Here is a 17,579-nt window from a genome sequence, read left to right on the forward strand (position 1 = left end):
ACTGTATGTGCTACGGTTATTTCAGGTCTGCCAGTTGTTCTTCACACTGTGGGTTCCGTTTAAAGTAACTAGTAAACCAGATCTGGATAAAAGTGATCTAGCTTTGCTCTGAAAATCCAGACGAATTACAAGATCCTGGTTGTCAAAACCAGTCATTTTCATTTTTTAGACATAAAACCGTCGTAAAAACAGTCCAAAGGTAAATTTCCGAGGGTGGAGATACACAAGCTCATATACAGACACACAAATACATTTTTATTATTTCTGACTGTAACAATGATGCACAAAGCGTTTATTCCTTTGGGGTGGCGCAACGCATGAAGGTGTGGCTCAGAGGTCACATGGTTCAAACCGGCAGCCAGTGGTCTGACTCCCTCGCCGCCGGCGTCCCGCCCGAACTGTCGCCGTGCTTCTCTGCAGCCAGCATGTCGGTCAGCTTCATATCCAGCACCGGGTCCCGGAGCTCTGCTGCCCCCTGCAGGCAAGACGCACACGGTGACCATGTCTCTTTCTAGCGGTCGGCCGTGTGTGGATGCCGACGTTCAGCGGTAACGTATGCAAATTGCCTTTTTTTTGCTGCGTGTTGCATCATGGTCCTAGAGGAACGGCGTCTGTTTCGCGGTGCATTTAAAAAGGACACAAATCTCCCTGGCATCTAAGCTCCTGTGATTTGTAACTTGCTATAAACTGACTGCATGTGCCATAGTGGAAATGGACTCGTTAATCGTAAGGTTGCCGGTTCGAATCCCCTTGATGAAGGTCCCGTCCCCACACGTCTTTCATGGCAGCCCACTGATCACCAAGGGTGATGGTTATGGTGGTAGTGGTGCTAGAAGCCTAGTGGGTAACACACTCGCCTATGAACCAGAAGACCCGGGTTCAAACCCCACTTACTACCATCGTGTCCCTGAGCAGGACACTTAACCCTGAGTGTCTCCAGGGGGGGACTGTCCCTGTAACTACTGATTGTAAGTGGCTCTGGATAAGGGCGTCTGGTAAACGCTGTAAATGTAAATGTTTAAATACAGAGGACACGTTTCTCAGTCTTTACCGGTGACGACCCGCTCTTCCTCTTCAGGACGACGCCCTCAGCCAGCAGCGCCTTCCCAGCCTCATTGAACAGCGCGTCCTCCTCAAACTCCCCTCTGGCCTCCAACTCGCTGTACTTCTCCACGAACCTGCACTCAAAACCCCAGAGCAGGTGGTCAGGCGGCAGAGGGACCCGCGCGGGCCGTGGAAGTAAAGACGGCGCTCGAGACGGCGCACCTTTGACACGTCGACACAAAGTTTGCTCTGGACAGATCGAAGGCTTTCGGGCCGCTTCCGTACGCCTGGTAGAATTTCCTGCAACACAGCGAGAAGAAGAAAGAACGTGAAGTAATTGTCATGGTGAAACAGTGCAGCGCAGCTCGCGGTAACACGGTGAAATGTGTCCCCTGTATTTAATGAAAGTGACGTGATTGTTATGGTGAAACAGTGCAGCGCAGCACGTGGTGACATGGTGAAATGGGTCCCCTGTATTTAATGAAAGTGACATGATTGTCATGGTGAAACAGTGCAGCACAGCTCGCGGTAACATGGTGAAATGGGTCCCCTGTATTTAATGAAAGTGACATGATTGTTATGGTGAAACAGTGCAGCACAGCTCGCGGTAACACGGTGAAATGTGTCCCCTGTATTTAATGAAAGTGACATGATTGTTATGGTGAAACAGTGCAGTACAGCTCGCGGTAACATGGTGAAATGGGTCCCCTGTATTTAATGAAAGTGACATGATTGTTATGGTGAAACAGTGCAGCACAGCTCGCGGTAACATGGTGAAATGGGTCCCCTGTATTTAATGAAAGTGACGTGATTGTCATGGTGAAACACTGCAGCGCAGCACACGGTGAAATGTGTCCTCTACTTTTAACCTTCACCCTTGGTGAGCAGCCGTGACAGTCGCCAGTGTGTGGGGACGGTGCTTTGCTCAGTGGCACCTCAATGGCACCTTGGCGGATCGCTATTCGAAGCGGCGACCTTCTGATTACGGGGCCGCTTCCTTAACCGCTAGGCCACGACTGACAGCAAAGGCCAGAAGGTTTCATCATCATGCCAGTTTACGGTCAGTAGTGACGGGGACAGTCCCCCTGGAGACACTCGTGGTTCAGTGTCCTGCTCAGGGGTTCGAACCCGGGCACCAGGTTAGATTCTACATGTTAACCTCTTGGTTTTTTGAGAGCATATAAAGATCGTCTCACGCCCGGATCAGGTCCTCCTTGTAGAAGATGTCCGGCACCCGCTGCTCCGCGTCCCTCCGCGGCCGCGTCTGCGGCGGCACGTACACGGGACTCCTCCTGGGCGGAAAGGCGGCGTACACGTCGAACCAGACGGGCTTCTGCCGCCGCTTGATGACGCCGGCGCGCATCAGGTCCCGAACCCTGCAAGCGAGCGAGAAGGTGACGCGTACGGACCGAACCGGACCGGACCGTTCGAACCCGGTTCGGAACCGGCCGCCGCTTACCGCGAGTAGACGGTGCCGAACTTCTCCAGCCGGCTGCCAGCCATCACGGCACCACTTCCGGGTCACGGGGCGCAGTACGGAGCTGCCGCCGGGACAAACTGAGCGGCGGACACAGAAACCGATTTTTTATGCGGGGACTGAAATAAAGAGCAACTTGAATTTTATCCGAAATATTGATATGACAAATAAAAAAATAGGTGATTGAACTTCCATAGTATATGAAATGCGTGGAATGTCGCAGCTTGTGTTACATATTCTTCCTACTACAGCCACAACGTTTACTAAAATCTTTTTTTATTTTACTTTGCTTTATTTGAAGTTTGACCTACAGTGTTACTGAATGAAATTCTTTCAGCACAAAACAGAAAGGTTCAGTAAAATGCATTATAATTTACAGTAATACTAACAGAATAGGGACAAACTAAAAAAATCACACTTAAATATTTACACAGTCTTTATTTTAATACATTTTAATACAGGTGACAAAACTGTAGTTATTAGATATTATAGTTTCATAAGTGTATTTTAATTATAAAAAAAGACCAAATACAACTGAAATGAAGGCATAGTCAGAATTTTTTTGTTGAAATCAGTACTTATCAGTACAGTACAAGACAAAAATATGTTGCAGAAAGCACTGAAAAATAAATGCAAAACTCAACACACTGTATTTCAGATGAACAGAAACACAACACCTGCACTTATACACCAGTGCACGTTATTCCATCTGATTTTAACTGAGGCATTAACCGACATGTGCAAATAGATAATTTAATTAAAAAGATATATATATATATATACACAAAGGTTCACATAAAACTGTACACTCCAAAACTCTTTAGAGTTATAAATGAAACAGCGACTTTTGCTCTGAAAAAGCATACATACCTGCAGGAATTAACAGCACCCCAAAACAGACAAAATATTAAAGTTGCACACTTTATATCTCACACTTTATATCTTGCACACTTATATCTTATAGGAGTATAAAGGCTATAAAATGTCAACTTAAATATTTAAAATCAGCCTCAAAAGTTCAGTTGTTGTCATGCGTTATTATATAAAAAAAAATGTTGCCACGTCCGCGTCCAGTTCACTTTTGATAACTGTCTCCAAAGATGTCCTCACAATACCGCTTCTCTGTCTACAAATGAGAGAAAGATTTTTTGCAATTATTATATGGAACACAAGCGCACAACTGTTGTGAGTGGCCTGTAAGGAGAGGGGATAAACTCACCTTGAGCCGCTTCACGTATTCCTTTGCCTCCGAGGAACCGATGCCCAGGCTGCTGACCAGGATTTCTTGGACGGTTAGTTCCACTTCCCGAGCCATGCTCATGCTCCCACACACATACAGGTGGCCTTCATCCTGGTGCAGCACCTGGAAAACCTGCTTTGCCAGCTTCTTCCTCAGGACGTCCTGGACATAGACCTAGAGGCAAGAGGGAGAGCCGCACTGAACGTCCATCTTCGGACCCCTCTCTCTGTACCCCTGACATGTTAAAACTAATTCAGTTACTGAAGTGGAAAAAGGCAAAGAAAAGACGGACCTTTGGCTGGCCGGGTCTGCGTGAGTAGGCGGGAATGATGGCTTTCAGGGCGCCCCGGTGCCTCATCTCCATCAGCTCCTCTTTATACAGGAAATCTGTGTCTGGATTACGGCAGCCAAACACCAGAGTCATGGGAATACCTGGCAACCCTGTTGGGGAAAAAAACAATTCCTTATTACTGGTAGTAACGAGCAAACGTGTACGTTTTCAGAAGAAAAATGTCCAGTCACGCCATACCGTTCTCCTTCAGTCCATGAAGCTGCTGCTGCCAGAAGCTCCTGTAGGGGGCGATACCACTTCCTGCACCGACCAAGATGGTGGGACTAGTAGGGTCTGTTGGAAGATGGAACCCATTGGAGCTGTGAAAAGACAAGGGCGGTTTATTAGAGTCCATCCGACTGAATGGGAGGTTATAATATAATATAATAATATGATATGGAGGAGGTTTATAATATATACACAATATATCACAAATTATTTTCTTTGGGAATCTGCTCAGTACCTGTGAACAAAGCATGGAACCACGTCTCCTTGCTTGATGGAGTTCAGCCAGTTGCTGCAGACTCCTCGATGGACTGGACCCTGTCCATCTAAGAAATCGGGATAAGCCGTTAGACACATGCAGACTGGTCCAGAGTGTCGAGTGTCGGCAATGCATTTCGTATTTTTACCCTGTGTGCGGTAGCTGACCACCGACACTGTGAGGTGGACCTCATCCTGGTAGAGGTTTTGGGATGAGCTGACAGAGTAGAGGCGAGGCTTCAGCAGGGGCAGCTGACTGAGGAGGAAGGGTGCAGAGACTTCCACCGACGGGAACTGGTCTAGAACTTCCAGAAGGTTGGGTCTGTAGAAGTCTTTCCATTTCATATATTCGTCAATGTCCTATTAGGCCAAAAAATAAATAAGTAAATAAATCTACATGATCTGCTTGGTTACTGGCATTCCACTCACAGTATACATTCAAAAGAATCACTTAATTACCCCCTGATTCAGGGTAGTGTTCCATGCATCTGCCAAGATGGAGCTTCATTACCTTAGCCATTGTCAGCAGCCGATGGCGATCACCCTCCTTGGTGGCCATCTGGGAGAGCTTCTGCAGGAGACCTTGGGATGGAGGGGTGGTTATGTCCAGCAGGTAGGTCAGTGCCTGGGAGAGAGGGCAGGCCGGAATTCGTCTATCGCTCTGCCAGCATTTGCTTCCATCTGCACACACATGTAGAGCTGAAGATTAGCAAAATTTATTTGAAATATGTGGCACCCAGAAATTTATATATCTGAAGGGAGCAGCTCTAACAACGGGTGCAAAGTCTGACCTGCCCCTGTGGCAGAAAGACGCTCCAGGCGTAGGCTCTGCTTGTGTGGTGGTGCATTAGGGAGGTTCTTGAGGATACCGTTCACAACCTCAGGGGGGTTGGCCGGGAAGACGCCCACATGGTCACCTGGGGAGAACAGCAGGCTCTCTGCCTCTCCACCTTTCTCCAGTTCCACCAAGATCGTGGCGTGACTGAAGAGGAAAATGCCATGCGGTGCTGTTATAATGCTTTCAGAGATGCTCTAATTCTTATTTAGAAGGACAATAAACGAGTATAAACCTGGACTCGGGGCTCTGCAGGTTCTCTCTGTGCTTCAGTCTCATGGGAATCACTATTTTGGAGTGCACTTCTGTAAGAGCTGTTGGGAACAAAAAAAAACCAACAAACATCCAGTTAGAAGTCATTTCATATTAAATAAAATCACACAAAAATCACACACAGCAGGGTGGTAAATGCCTAGTGTGTAACACACTCGCCTATGAACCAGAAGACCCAGGTTCTAACCCCACTTACTACCATCGTGTCCCTGAGCAAGACACTTAACCTTAAGTGTCTCCAGGGGGGGACTGTCCCCGTAACTACTGACTGTAAGTCGCTCTGGATAAGGGCGTCTGATAAATGCTGTAAATGTAAATGTACACATGCACGCACTCAAAATCATACATACAAAAACCACAAAAGCAAAAAGTCTTGATGCATCTGGGCAATATAGGTCTTAATAAGGAGAAAATTATGCAGCCATTGAAACCATAGAAAGAAAGGGAAAAAATCTGAATAGATGTAACATGTTCAAGAACTGCCCAGTGCTGCTAGTGCTCGTGCCATAGCAGAACTCCGCCACTAGTGGCCGCCACCTTCCGTAACAGACAGAGCATATTCAAATTCAAATTTTATTTGTCACATACACAGTCATACACGGTATGATGTGCAGTGAAATGCTTTTTGCAACTGCTACAGACCACAGTATTGCAAATGTTGCAAGTAAACAATGAACCAATATGCAAATATTGCAAACATAACCAAATATTACACTTTTACGTCTTTAACATAAAATATGTGTAACTGGTAGGGTGAAGGTGTGCAAATGAGTTACAGTTTTTTTTTTTTTTACAATGTTTAAAGAAAGGAGAAAAAGGGCCATAAACAAGCGCAGAGTAATTTATATTATATTATAAACATTTGCCTTTTTATAAATTGCATGTATGTGCAACATGTTCTTTGCTAAAGACAACGTGGTTACCTCTGATGTGGTCCACTGAGCTGCTTTCAAGCTGCACTCTGTACTTGCTGGGGTCCCAGGCATCGGAGAAGCACTCCAGCCCTGTAATCTGGCCCTGGATTTTAAACTCCTTACAAGCCTCCTGTATCCAGACACAGCAACGGGACAATGCAATTCAGTGAAAGAATGAGGAGATAAGTTGTACGAATTTCGCCTCAGTACTGGATCTGGCAGAGACCTGGAACGCCGCCTGGGCCCAGGCTGAGAAAGCCTCCTCCTGCCCGTTCAGCTCGTCTCCCTCTCCAGTGGGCATCAGGCGTCTGGCCCCGAGGTCCGCCAGGCGCGCGTCTATCTTGTGGGCGAAGGCGCAGAACTGTGGGTACATGCGTGAGCCCAGGCCGAACACGCAGTATCTGTGGAGGCGATTCGGCATCAGTTACCCACAGCTCAGTTTCCACATATCTCGTACTATGCCGACATGATCTTACTTGAACTTGTTCTGGAGGGTCTGCAGGTTGAGGAGATCTTTCCTGAAACTCTGTAAAATGGCGAGAGGAGGAGCACGGCATGAGTGTGAATGCAGCTCAGTAACCGCCGCCGCCCATTCTGATCAGGCCGGATCTGTTTTGTACCTCCCCGTTTCCTGGAGAGTCTCCGTTGCCGAAGGTGCTGGTGACCACCGCGAGCAGAGTCTCCTCCTCCAGGTCACTGAAGTCGTAGTCCTCCATGCACAGCACCTGTGAAGGAGCGTTCGTGTGAGCGCAGCCGTCCACCGTGCCGGTTTAACTCGCCGGCCGTGCCGCCGATCCCTACCCTGGAGTTGAAGGCGCAGTTCAGCATGGAGTTGAGCTTGCGGGCGAACGTCTGTGACTTGCCGGTTTCTGTGGCGTACAGCACGGTGCAGTCGACCCTCTGAGCCATGGCCTTCTGGAACAGTGAGACCGAGAAGAGCGCCGCCCTGCACGGTGAAAGTTAGATGCTGACGTGCTGTTGGAACTTTTGCTTTATACAGTGAAGTGAAGTGATTGTCACATGTGATACACAGCAGCACAGCACACGGTGCACACAGTGAAATTTGTCCTCTGCATTTAACCCATCACCCTGAGTGAGCAGTGGGCAGCCATGACAGGCGCCCGGGGAGCAGTGTGTGGGGACGGTGCTTTGCTCAGTGGCAGCTTGGCGGATCGGGAATCGAACCGGCAACCTTCTGATTACGGGGCCGCTTCCTTAACCGCTAGGCCACCACCGCCCCGGAAGACTCAGGAAGAGCCTGAGCGTAATGCACGAAATATGTGCATTATAAGAGTGGAGAAAACTCCCTCCACCAAGCCTACGACGGATGATCTGCGGCTATGATTACACATGAAAGTCCGGGCGCGCATTATTAACTGGAAGAAGGATGAAGCCGCACCTGGCCAGAGCGCGGAAGTGAATGCGCCTCTTCTTCAAGCTTTTCTTTTCATCTTTCCAGGTATGAGTCAGCCAGGCGTCAGGCTTCGGAACAAAGAAAACTTGTGAGAGAACATCACGCTCCACAGAACCACAAATAGACAATAAGCAGTGGCACGTGCCCGGAATATTACAAAATTGTGTGTGAACGCATCAATAAAGTAAAATAAGGCTGAGATTACGAAACTAATTCCAAAACAAAAACTTGACTGTAGTCTTGATGATTATTCACATTTTACTTCCAAACATTCTAGAACTGTACATGTGAAAAATGTTCGGAAGGAAGATCCAGGTCCATACCTGGTAGTAGTAGAATGGAGACAGGATGTAGTTGACCATCTCCTGGTGGAACACACCCGTCAGCGAGCCGGACATGGGCGGCACCAGCCACACCCAGTCGGCAGGGCAGCCGCCGCGCAGGCGGACCTCCGTCTCCATGTGCTTCAGGAAGGACTCTGACGCCGAGTGGTGGTCGGTGATGGTGACTTTCTGTCTCTGGAAGGGAGTGTTTTGACACGGCTGTGAAGACGGCGCGGCCTTTTCGACTGCATCGGCCGCTTCGTGCGGACCAGGAAACGTCTCCTCTACCTGGAAGCTGTGAATCACTGCAACGTTGATGGTCACGAGAGCCTGGTCCTTCCACAGGGACGACAGCTTGTGTGTGTCCAGTCCCATTCTGCGACCGACCTCCTGCACAACGCAACAGGGACCTCAGTTAAACTCTATTCCATATGCACTTCGCCATGAACTGCGTGAACACTCAATTCTGATTGGCTGGTGCTATGTCGGTATGGTTATGGCATGGCTACCTCCAGAATGTTGTAGCGCTGGGAGTCGCAGAAGTCTCGCACCCCGATCTCGGTGCCCATGTACCAGCCGTTGAAGGGACAGGCGGGGAACTCCAGACCCCCGACCTCCATCAGCATGCTGGCCACCGCCGGCACGGCGTACCACCTCAGATTCAGGTCTCGGAACCAGTCATATCTGTCAAGAGAGGAGTTAGTTCTCTTCTCGTCCTCTACTCATCCACAACTAATGAGGAGCTCACATACATATACAATATTTCTATTATTTATAACATTTCAGTTGAATTAGCCTGATCTTAGCATGACAAACATGAGTTGCAGTATCAATACATCATTGATCGTGGTTGAGGCCTGGGAACCATTTGGGCAAAAGTCACATTTTGCCAACTTTACAGGAAAGCAAAAACAAAATATGACCATATTTTTCATCTAACAAATTTCTTTAAATACCTAGATGACAGTATAGAGCACCACGTTTTTTTATATTTTATTCAAAACCCCTTTTCTACATAAAAAATGTTTGTCACCTGCAACTGCTTCTCTGTATTCAGTTTATCTGATGAAACTGTAAAATTTTTAAAGAATATATTCATTTGATATGTTTTCACACACTGGGCAAGACCCCACAGGCTTTAATTCAACCCGACTGCAACCGAAACCACTGAGATTCACGAGGTTTTCAGGTGACATTTCAAAAATATGCTTTTGTTTGTATGTCCATAAAGGAAAGTGTGTGTGTCAGGTGTGGGAATCAACATCCACTGACCCGCCCAACAGCAAAATTACTCCAACGTTGACACAATTCCAGAAGAAAAAGACGAGATTGCCATCCTTTAATAAACAACCAAAGAGAAACATGCGAGGGGAAAAAGGCCTTTTTTGGTATCAGAACACTTCAGTATCAGTTCGTGTTTTGTGCGTGTCGAGGGCGGCTCTAATCCCACCTGAGGAAAACACTCATGGCACCACTGAGGGCCCAATTAGCCCAAACCTCCTTGGACTGGAGTGCTGGGCCTTTTGTTGGGTTAGACTGGACCCGCTGGGAAACGATTACTCTAAGCCATAGTGGAAGAATGTGGACTTTACCCACTCAACCCTGATCCCTCAGAACTCAGGAGCCTTCAACAGGGGCTGCTTTTAAAGGCTCCTTTGTTCTTCAGGATCCCGAGGGGCAGGAAAATGTCCAGGTCTCACCCGATTCGACCCGCTCACGTAGGCAGCGCCAGTTTCAGCGCCACATGCCCATGTGAAAGAGAGCAAATAAAAGCACTCACTCTGGGTGCTCCATGGGAACCTCCAGAACCAGCTCCGGGGGGATCTCGAAGACTTCCGGATCCTCTCCGCTGGCCTGCAGCACCAGAGGCAGCACGTCGAAGCGGCCGTACTTGGGCTTCCAGCCAAGGCGGACGCAGACCTGAGCACACAACCAGGCATCAGTCAGACACGCCTTCTACATCCATCCCAACTACAACACCAAGACGTGGGCGGAGCAGCAGACCTCGGTGAAGTCCACGCTGGACGGGTCCCCCTGAACGCTGCCATCCGGCATCAGGTAGCCGGCGTATTTCAGCAACTGGCTGTTCCACACGCGGAAGTCGTGCTTCCCATCACTCCTCTGGGGGAAGATGGTGATGGCGGACCTGAGGAGGGGGAACATCGCATACATGAAACAACAAGGCCCGGCAGGACGTGCAGCAAATAGACAATTAATATCCGCTCACCTCAAGTTGCCTCCGTTTGTTGCAAACTTGATGTGATCACACAAGAAGCTGAACATCTCCCGAGCGGTTCTGCATTTCCTAGCATCAAACATCTGCAAAGCAAGCCATCCCACAGAGCACATGAGAGCACGATACGGACACGCCCATCTCAGGCGTTTTTTTTTCTTCTCCATTTTCCCACCTGCAGGTTGGACCACTGGATCCTACCAATGCACCTCGGGGCGTTCCTCCAGGCCTGTTTGGCCCCAAACGCCAGTTCGTCTGGGGTCAGCTGATAGGTCCCGGTAGCATCGATCTCCAAAGCAACTTTCTTCACCCGACACAGGTGCTCCTCAGTCTTCAACCTAATCGTTGAAATGACATGCGCTAATAATCCAGTCGACACACTCTCCATTTTAATTATACGTGGCATAATGTAATAACAGCATTTATTACAGATCATTTCTGGCACGGAGGACCTACACTCTGAGTGATTTGTAGTACTGGTTGATGAAGTCGATCGCCTGGGTCATAAGTTCACCGGTGCTGATCGGAGCGTCCAGCGGCGAGCGAATCAGCGTCTTGGGATTCATTATTGATCCCTCGCACACTCTGGACTTGCACGCCTGGTTCTGAAATGCAGACAGCGTCTTAAAGGAGGCTGCAAAGGCAGTGGGACAGGAGTCCTTGATGCTCATCGTCCCAATATCATGAGCTGAATGATCTTGTACCTTTGCTGCATGGTGATGCAGGGTGTCCTGGAAACTGGAGCCGTCCTTGAAGTTCCTCAGCCGCATGGAGAATGGGCACTTGGTGGGCTTTACCTGCCATGGCTGCGTTTGAATTTTATCATGGGAGGATCCCTGAAATTTCAGCGATAGCGTAACCATAACATAACCACAATGCATCCACCAAAAAAAGAACACCCACGTGGTTCCTCGTCTCACAAAATAAGTTTGAAAATTAAACTTCGGCATTTGTGGAAAAGTCACCTTGGTTGCCTCTGCATTGGCGAGGTTTTTCAGTTCTTGCAGCATCCCCATTTTCAGAGGTCAGGCCGAGTCAAACGTGGTGGAGAATTCAACCACGAGTTCCTGCAGGCAAAAACACACAGAGTTACTGATGGGAAAAGGTTTCATCTGCATTCGAGTACGATGCAACCAAACAGCATTTAACACAAGTAATAAATCAGAAGAGCCGAGAGAAGCAGGCAGGTTTACCCTGATCTTTCCTCAGCTGTGAGACCCGTGGCTGGCTCGGAGCAGACGACTCCTATTTATGTTGGTAGATAGCGGCTGGCAGCTGGTCACCTGTCATTTGCACAGGAAAAAAGAAGGCGTGGCTTCGGGGAGGAAGAAAAAAAAAAAAAAGAGGATGGAAAATAATAGATTTTTTTTTTTGGTTTACGAGCACCACAGGCATTTCCTTCAGGCCTCGACAAATACACCTTTTTTTGGTGTTATTTTTAATAACCAACACACACTCTTACAGTAACCCTCACACACAGCGATGCATTACTCACTCATACAGAAAAAGGATAGTCTATTTATACTCATTCATATTCACGTCTAAAGAGTCAAATAATTGTATTCTGAGAGCAAAATTAATTCTTGTCATTGAAAAATCTCTATCAGTGTATTGTTGGTGACACTGAGAAGTGATGTTTTATAATTATGGCCACGAATAAGACAACTCTGACAATCACTGGACTACATTTTTTATTTCAATTGTTGACCCATATTTATGCATTTTTGTTCAAATTAAAAACTAGAAATTAAAAATTAGAAATTCATTAATATGTGTTATTTATGATGAAGGTTAACTTTTATGGGATTTTATTAAATATGACATAAATCCATCCAGCTGAAAGAACCAGACAAAATCAGACGATTTATCAAGTAGATCATCACCCAAACACGTTAGAATACCTTTGGTGATGGAAAAAGCGAGTATGAGCTCACGCTGATCTGAAGCTGGATATTTCCTGCATCCTGAGTGACGAGAAGCCGAGTTACACAAGCACACCGGCAGCCGGTTTAGGTGATTTTTATCATACAAAGGAGACGTGTGTTTGGTCCTCGGCCTGGAGGAAGTGCTCACGCTCACCATCGTCAGCTCAGGCTTCTCATCATCATCCATCATCATGTCCGCCAATTATAATTAACATCCCGCAAGAATAAATCAGTATAATCCAATCAATTGACGCAGTGGTGAAATTTACTCTAGATGGCTGTACTGGGTCGGTGGGTGAGGAAGTGGACCCGTAATTCGAATCCCGAACCGCCAAGGTGCCTCTGAGGTCCGCTTGATGAAGGCATGTGTGAGGTGTGCTGTTGTTGGCTCTTGGTTGGTTGTTTTCATTTTTGTATTGATTATTTTATAGCTCTAGTCTTCTGTGTAGAGTCCAGCCCAGTGGACAGGTTGCAGAATGGGATCCAAACGATCTGGATATTTAAAGTGAGCTCAAGTTTGACCAAACTAAAGACTGCAGAGCGTTTTTATTAAATTCTATGAATTCAACCGGATTCTGGTGACAGGCGTGTGCTGACTGACGGCCCGGGTGAAGCGTCAGAGGCAGAACAATGCCAGCGCTCATGAACTTCATTTAGAAGCGACGCCACTCCTGCGGCCCACAGGCGCAAGAATGCGGGGGACTTTGTGTGGCCCCGACGCAACGCTGACAGGGAACAATGGGCAGTTTAAACTGCAGGCGGACAGGAGCAACACGGCATTCCTGAACACCTGCAGGAACAGCGGCGTCACGTGGCCTGGGTAAAAGTTCTCCAGATCTCCTTCAGTTGTTCTACAGGGTGGGCCATTTATATGGATCCACCTTAACAAAATGGGAATGGTTGGTGATATTAACGTCCTGTTTGTGCCACATTAGTATATGTGAGGGGGCAAACTTTTCAACATGGGTGGTGACCATAGTGGCCATTTTGAAGTCGGTCATCTTGGATCCAAATTTTGTTTTTTTTCAATGGGAAGAGGGTCATGTGACATCAAATTTATTGGTAATTTCACTAGAAAAACAATGGTGTGCTTGGTTTTAACATAACTTTATTATTTCATTATTTACAAATTTCTGATCACTTATAAAATGTGTTCAATGTCACCAACCATTCCCATTTTATTAAGGTGTATCCATATAAATGGCCCACCCTGTATATTATCTGCTACTCCCATTTAAAAAAGGAGAAGTATACACAAAGGCAGAAAAACATTTATTGTGGAAATACATCAGCATGAAGCATTGACTTTTCATAAAGTGCCATTAAATGCTACTGAGGGGTGAAGCGTGCCGCTGCTGGCAGCTCCAGGTCCCGGCGGAGTCACGCCTCCTTCTTCTTGGTGTACTGTGCAAAAATCGAAAAAAGCAACCGCATCAGTCCACCCACACGATAATTCTTGTCTTTTTCTTTTTTTTTCCACCCCGAGTTCGCATGACAAGAGCTTGACAGACACGCCGCCGTTTGTTTTGATTGATTGGCTACGAGACGTGGTAAAGTATGGTGGTCGATCCATGCCAACCTCCGCAGGCTGCATCCATCAACCCACGTTCTACCCTGCATAGCTGTCTCGGCACGAGAACCACCGATCGGCCTTCATATTTCTATAGGTCATCGTTGTAGGACAATTTATTTTGTAGGATCCATGTTTTTTTTTTCCTGGGTTGCCCCCCCATTTCTGCATTTCCTAACTTCTCAAATTCAGCAGTCCACTCAAGAACTGAGGGTATTCCCACGACCTTCAAACTTCTAAGAAGCATCTGTCTGCCCGTCATGATATTAGTTTGGATCCATTTTTTTAAAAAACGGATCTAAAAGCTACTGCAGAAATGCTGCTACAAGCTCGGTGCACAGAGCAGAGGAAGAAGGTGGACGGGTGATGTGGAGATGGATGGGGCGTGGGGGTACCTCTTTTTTTTCTGTGTTTCTCTTACATAACAGACACGGAGCACTGGGTATTAATTTTGGTGCGGTGAGACGCCGATGCCTCTGGCTCACCTGCTGTCAGGCGGCAATAAATAACTTGGGTCACAGACCTAAGACTGGAGTCCCGCCTCCGCCGGCGAGGAATTCCACGCCGTAATTGCACCAGATTTACCTTCTCCAGGACCCAGTCAGCGTCTGCCACGGCCCGCTTAATGATCAGCCTGATCCTGGCGGGGTCGTCTTCATCGGAGTGACTTCTGTAACTCTGCGGAGCACGCACGCACACACATACAACACAGCTCGGTGCGACAATACAAAACCGCTGTGCAGCTAACGTAACAAAACAATCAAATATGGATTTTTTTTAGAAAAAGCATTAATGACATGATGTGCAGAGAGAAAGACTCTTTTGTAATGAAGTGAAGTGATGTCACATGTGATACACAGCAGCACAGCACACAGTGCACACAGTGAAATTTGTCCTCTGCATTTAACCCATCACGCTGAGTGAGCAGTGGGCAGCCATGACAGGCGCCCGGGGAGCAGTGTGTGGGGACGGTGCTTTGCTCAGTGGCACCTCAGTGGCACCTTGGCGGATCGGGATTCGAACCGGCAACCTTCTGATTACGGGGCCGCTTCCTTAACCGCTAGGCCTCCACTGCCCCTGTGAGCAGCAGCAATACAACGGTGTTCTCCATCTGGATATCTTTGCTTGTAGGAGCTCAGTCATTATTTTTTTTTACCCGTTTAGAGACTTTGAGTTACTGTTGGGAAGATTTGACTAGTTTGACTTCTGACTGAAGCTTTAAAAGATGAGAGAAGTCTCTCAAAACACCACAGAACTTGAGAACTACATCTGCATGGAAGAATGGGCCAAAATACCATGGTGCCCGATATGCTCTATATTTATCTGTTACTAGGGCACTTTTTAATATATTGAAGTAGGCCAGTCATGCTGCTGTCGTAATGTCATGAGGTCATGGCTGGTCCGAGCAGAACATTGCGCTTCGAGGTGTTGGTCAATCACAAGCACAGATACAGGAGCAGCTCTGCAGCAACATGCACGCCTGCAACAGATGTCAGATCTCGATTCACATTCATATGTATTTTATATCTCATGTTTCTCTCAAGGTCTTGGCAAACTGTCCTCCTTTAGTCATTTCATGGTGCATCTTAATAAATGCTACACTGGTAGGAAGAAATAACACACTTAGGTCATTTTTGAAAAGAAATGTTATATGGTACAGGCCAAAAGTTTGGACACACCTTCTCATTCAATGTGTTTTCTTTATTTTCATGACATCAAAACTATGAATGAACACATGTGGAGTTTTGTACTTAACAAAAAGTGGAGACCTGGCCTCCACAGTCACCGGACCTGAACCCAATCCAGATGGTTTGGGGTGAGCTGGACCAACAAGTGCTAAACACCTCTGGGAACTCCTTCAAGACTGTTGAAGAAGCATTTCAGGTGACTTGAAGCTCATCGAGAGAATGCCAAGAGTGTGCAAAGCAGTAATCAGAGCAAAGAAACTAGAATATAAAACATGTTTTAACTTATTTCACCTGTTTTTGTTAAGTACATAACTCCACATGTGTTCATTCATAGTTTTGATGCCTTCAGTGAGAATCTACCAACGTAAATGTCCATGAAAATAAAGAAAACACATTGAATGAGAAGGTATCCAAACTGTTGGCATGTACTGTATATGTTCAAATAACAAGAAAAACTGCACTTAATTTCTGTTTCCATGCTTCCCTTTCGTCATATTTCCTGGCATTTGTTGATAATATTCAGGATGATTTGATGAATGGATATGAATTGGGGGAGGGTGGGCACCCACCTGCCGAACTGCATGCCGGTAGTGCGTCTGCATCTCCGCAGACGGCAGCAGTTTGCAGCAGCGCAGCAGGTACCGGTACAACTGGACCGGGTTCTGGACCAGCTCGGCGCCCGGTAACGGAGGCATGGCGCCACGGCGGACGGAGATATCTCTACTTCTTTTTATTCGGTATCCTGCGTCCTTTTTCGCGGGAAATAAAGCGCACTTTACGACGAAAAGTTGACGCCGGAGAACCACTTCCGGGTCTGCTACTGTTGTCAAAATAAGAGTCCCGAGTGACCGACTCTTATTTCTCCAAAAAGGCCTTCAGGGAACTTTGTATAGGAACAGGATATTAAGACTTAAAAAACAATATTAGTACACATATAAAATTCTCATGTTTTCTTTATTTTCTTAACCATTTACGTTGGTAGATTCTCACTGAAGGCTGCAAAACTATGAATGAACACTTGTGGAGTTATGTACTTAACAAAATGTGGAGACCTGACCTCCACAGTCACCGGACCTGAACCCAATCCAGATGGTTTGGGGTGAGCTGGACCAACAAGTGCTAAACACCTCTGGAAACTCCTTCAAGACTGTTGGGAAACCATCTCAGGTGATGATATCTTGAAGCTCATCGACAGAATGCCAAGAGTGTGAAAAAAAGCAGTAATCAGAGCAAAGAAACTAGAATATAAAAGTACATAACTTCATGAAAATAAAGAAAACACATTGAATGAGAAGGTGTGTCCAAACTTTTGGCCCGTACTGTATATTTGATGTATATACCAACATATTTTTACAACTCACATTCACTGTTTTATGATTTTTTCTATCCTAAGACTATTTATTTGCTAATTTGTGTAGATTATAAAGTTGCCATAGTGTCTGTGCTATTGTTTTTTGCTGCTCTTTTCTTGTACTGTCCACTTCCTGCCCTTGACTATGTAAATTTCCCACTTGTGGGACTAATATTGGATCATCTTATCTCTCAGCATTTAACCTCTGCGACTAGCTATTAAAAAATATAAAACAGATGATAATTAATAATTTACATCCAAGATTTACATCACAGACACAGATTTGAACAGATCACACATTTGAATTTTCATCTGAGGAGTAATTCCCTACCAAATCACATAAGAACCCAACAGACTGACCAGTTGCCTCCCTATGTGGCACCCATTACAGGGAGTGCAGAATTATTAGGCAAGTTGTATTTTTGAGGAATAATTTTATTATTGAACAACAACCATGTTCTCAATGAACCCAAAAAAA

The 17,579-nt window shown here is 46.5% G+C and overlaps 3 protein-coding genes across 3 annotated transcripts; all 3 read right to left on the bottom strand.

Annotated features, from left to right (window-relative positions):
- Positions 1 to 234: 234 nt before the first annotated feature.
- Positions 235 to 2,574, bottom strand: mrps23 (mitochondrial ribosomal protein S23). The gene is made up of 5 exons (XM_029001394.1): positions 2,504 to 2,574; positions 2,241 to 2,420; positions 1,267 to 1,344; positions 1,052 to 1,178; positions 235 to 475 (listed from the first exon to the last, which is right to left on the bottom strand). Exons 1-5 carry the CDS (start codon positions 2,545 to 2,547, stop codon positions 347 to 349), a joined length of 558 nt encoding a protein of 185 aa, XP_028857227.1. The 5' UTR covers positions 2,548 to 2,574; the 3' UTR covers positions 235 to 346.
- Positions 2,575 to 3,220: 646 nt separating this feature from the next.
- On the bottom strand, positions 3,221 to 11,872 carry nos2b (nitric oxide synthase 2b, inducible). Its single transcript, XM_029000131.1, has 26 exons — positions 11,761 to 11,872; positions 11,533 to 11,634; positions 11,272 to 11,403; positions 11,024 to 11,172; positions 10,743 to 10,905; positions 10,562 to 10,653; positions 10,339 to 10,480; positions 10,115 to 10,254; positions 8,844 to 9,018; positions 8,623 to 8,724; positions 8,335 to 8,529; positions 7,997 to 8,079; positions 7,399 to 7,543; positions 7,218 to 7,322; positions 7,074 to 7,123; positions 6,824 to 6,998; positions 6,607 to 6,727; positions 5,646 to 5,724; positions 5,367 to 5,557; positions 5,087 to 5,256; positions 4,725 to 4,935; positions 4,556 to 4,643; positions 4,291 to 4,412; positions 4,054 to 4,202; positions 3,741 to 3,935; positions 3,221 to 3,647 (listed from the first exon to the last, which is right to left on the bottom strand). Exons 2-26 carry the CDS (start codon positions 11,581 to 11,583, stop codon positions 3,597 to 3,599), a joined length of 3,276 nt encoding a protein of 1,091 aa, XP_028855964.1. The 5' UTR covers positions 11,584 to 11,634; positions 11,761 to 11,872; the 3' UTR covers positions 3,221 to 3,596.
- Positions 11,873 to 13,755: 1,883 nt separating this feature from the next.
- lyrm9 (LYR motif containing 9) lies at positions 13,756 to 16,580 on the bottom strand. The gene is made up of 3 exons (XM_029001589.1): positions 16,320 to 16,580; positions 14,648 to 14,740; positions 13,756 to 13,896 (listed from the first exon to the last, which is right to left on the bottom strand). The coding sequence occupies exons 1-3, from the start codon at positions 16,443 to 16,445 to the stop codon at positions 13,873 to 13,875; spliced, it is 243 nt and encodes an 80-aa protein (XP_028857422.1). The 5' UTR covers positions 16,446 to 16,580; the 3' UTR covers positions 13,756 to 13,872.
- Between the last annotated feature and the right edge of the window lie 999 nt (positions 16,581 to 17,579).

Source organism: Denticeps clupeoides, chromosome 13 (assembly GCF_900700375.1).
Source record: "Denticeps clupeoides chromosome 13, fDenClu1.1, whole genome shotgun sequence".
Lineage (NCBI taxonomy): Eukaryota > Metazoa > Chordata > Actinopteri > Clupeiformes > Denticipitidae > Denticeps > Denticeps clupeoides.

Excerpts from the sequence above, each read along its gene's own strand:
- mrps23 (XM_029001394.1), bottom strand. The coding sequence starts at position 2,547 with ATGGCTGGCAGCCGGCTGGAGAAGTTCGGCACCGTCTACTCGCG. Across the intron at positions 1,345-2,240 it reads AAGGAGGACCTGATCCGGGC|GAAATTCTACCAGGCGTACG; the intron begins GTGAGACGATCT and ends GCTGTGTTGCAG. Across the intron at positions 1,179-1,266 it reads TTTGTGTCGACGTGTCAAAG|GTTCGTGGAGAAGTACAGCG; the intron begins GTGCGCCGTCTC and ends TTTTGAGTGCAG.
- nos2b (XM_029000131.1), bottom strand. The coding sequence starts at position 11,583 with ATGGGGATGCTGCAAGAACTGAAAAACCTCGCCAATGCAGAGGCAACC. Across the intron at positions 11,404-11,532 it reads CCAATGCAGAGGCAACCAAG|GGATCCTCCCATGATAAAAT; the intron begins GTGACTTTTCCA and ends CTGAAATTTCAG. Across the intron at positions 4,203-4,290 it reads TCATGGACTGAAGGAGAACG|GGTTGCCAGGTATTCCCATG; the intron begins GTATGGCGTGAC and ends TTTCCCCAACAG.
- lyrm9 (XM_029001589.1), bottom strand. The coding sequence starts at position 16,445 with ATGCCTCCGTTACCGGGCGCCGAGCTGGTCCAGAACCCGGTCCAGTTG. Across the intron at positions 14,741-16,319 it reads ACCGGCATGCAGTTCGGCAG|AGTTACAGAAGTCACTCCGA; the intron begins GTGGGTGCCCAC and ends CGTGCTCCGCAG. Across the intron at positions 13,897-14,647 it reads CTGACTGGGTCCTGGAGAAG|TACACCAAGAAGAAGGAGGC; the intron begins GTAAATCTGGTG and ends ATTTTTGCACAG.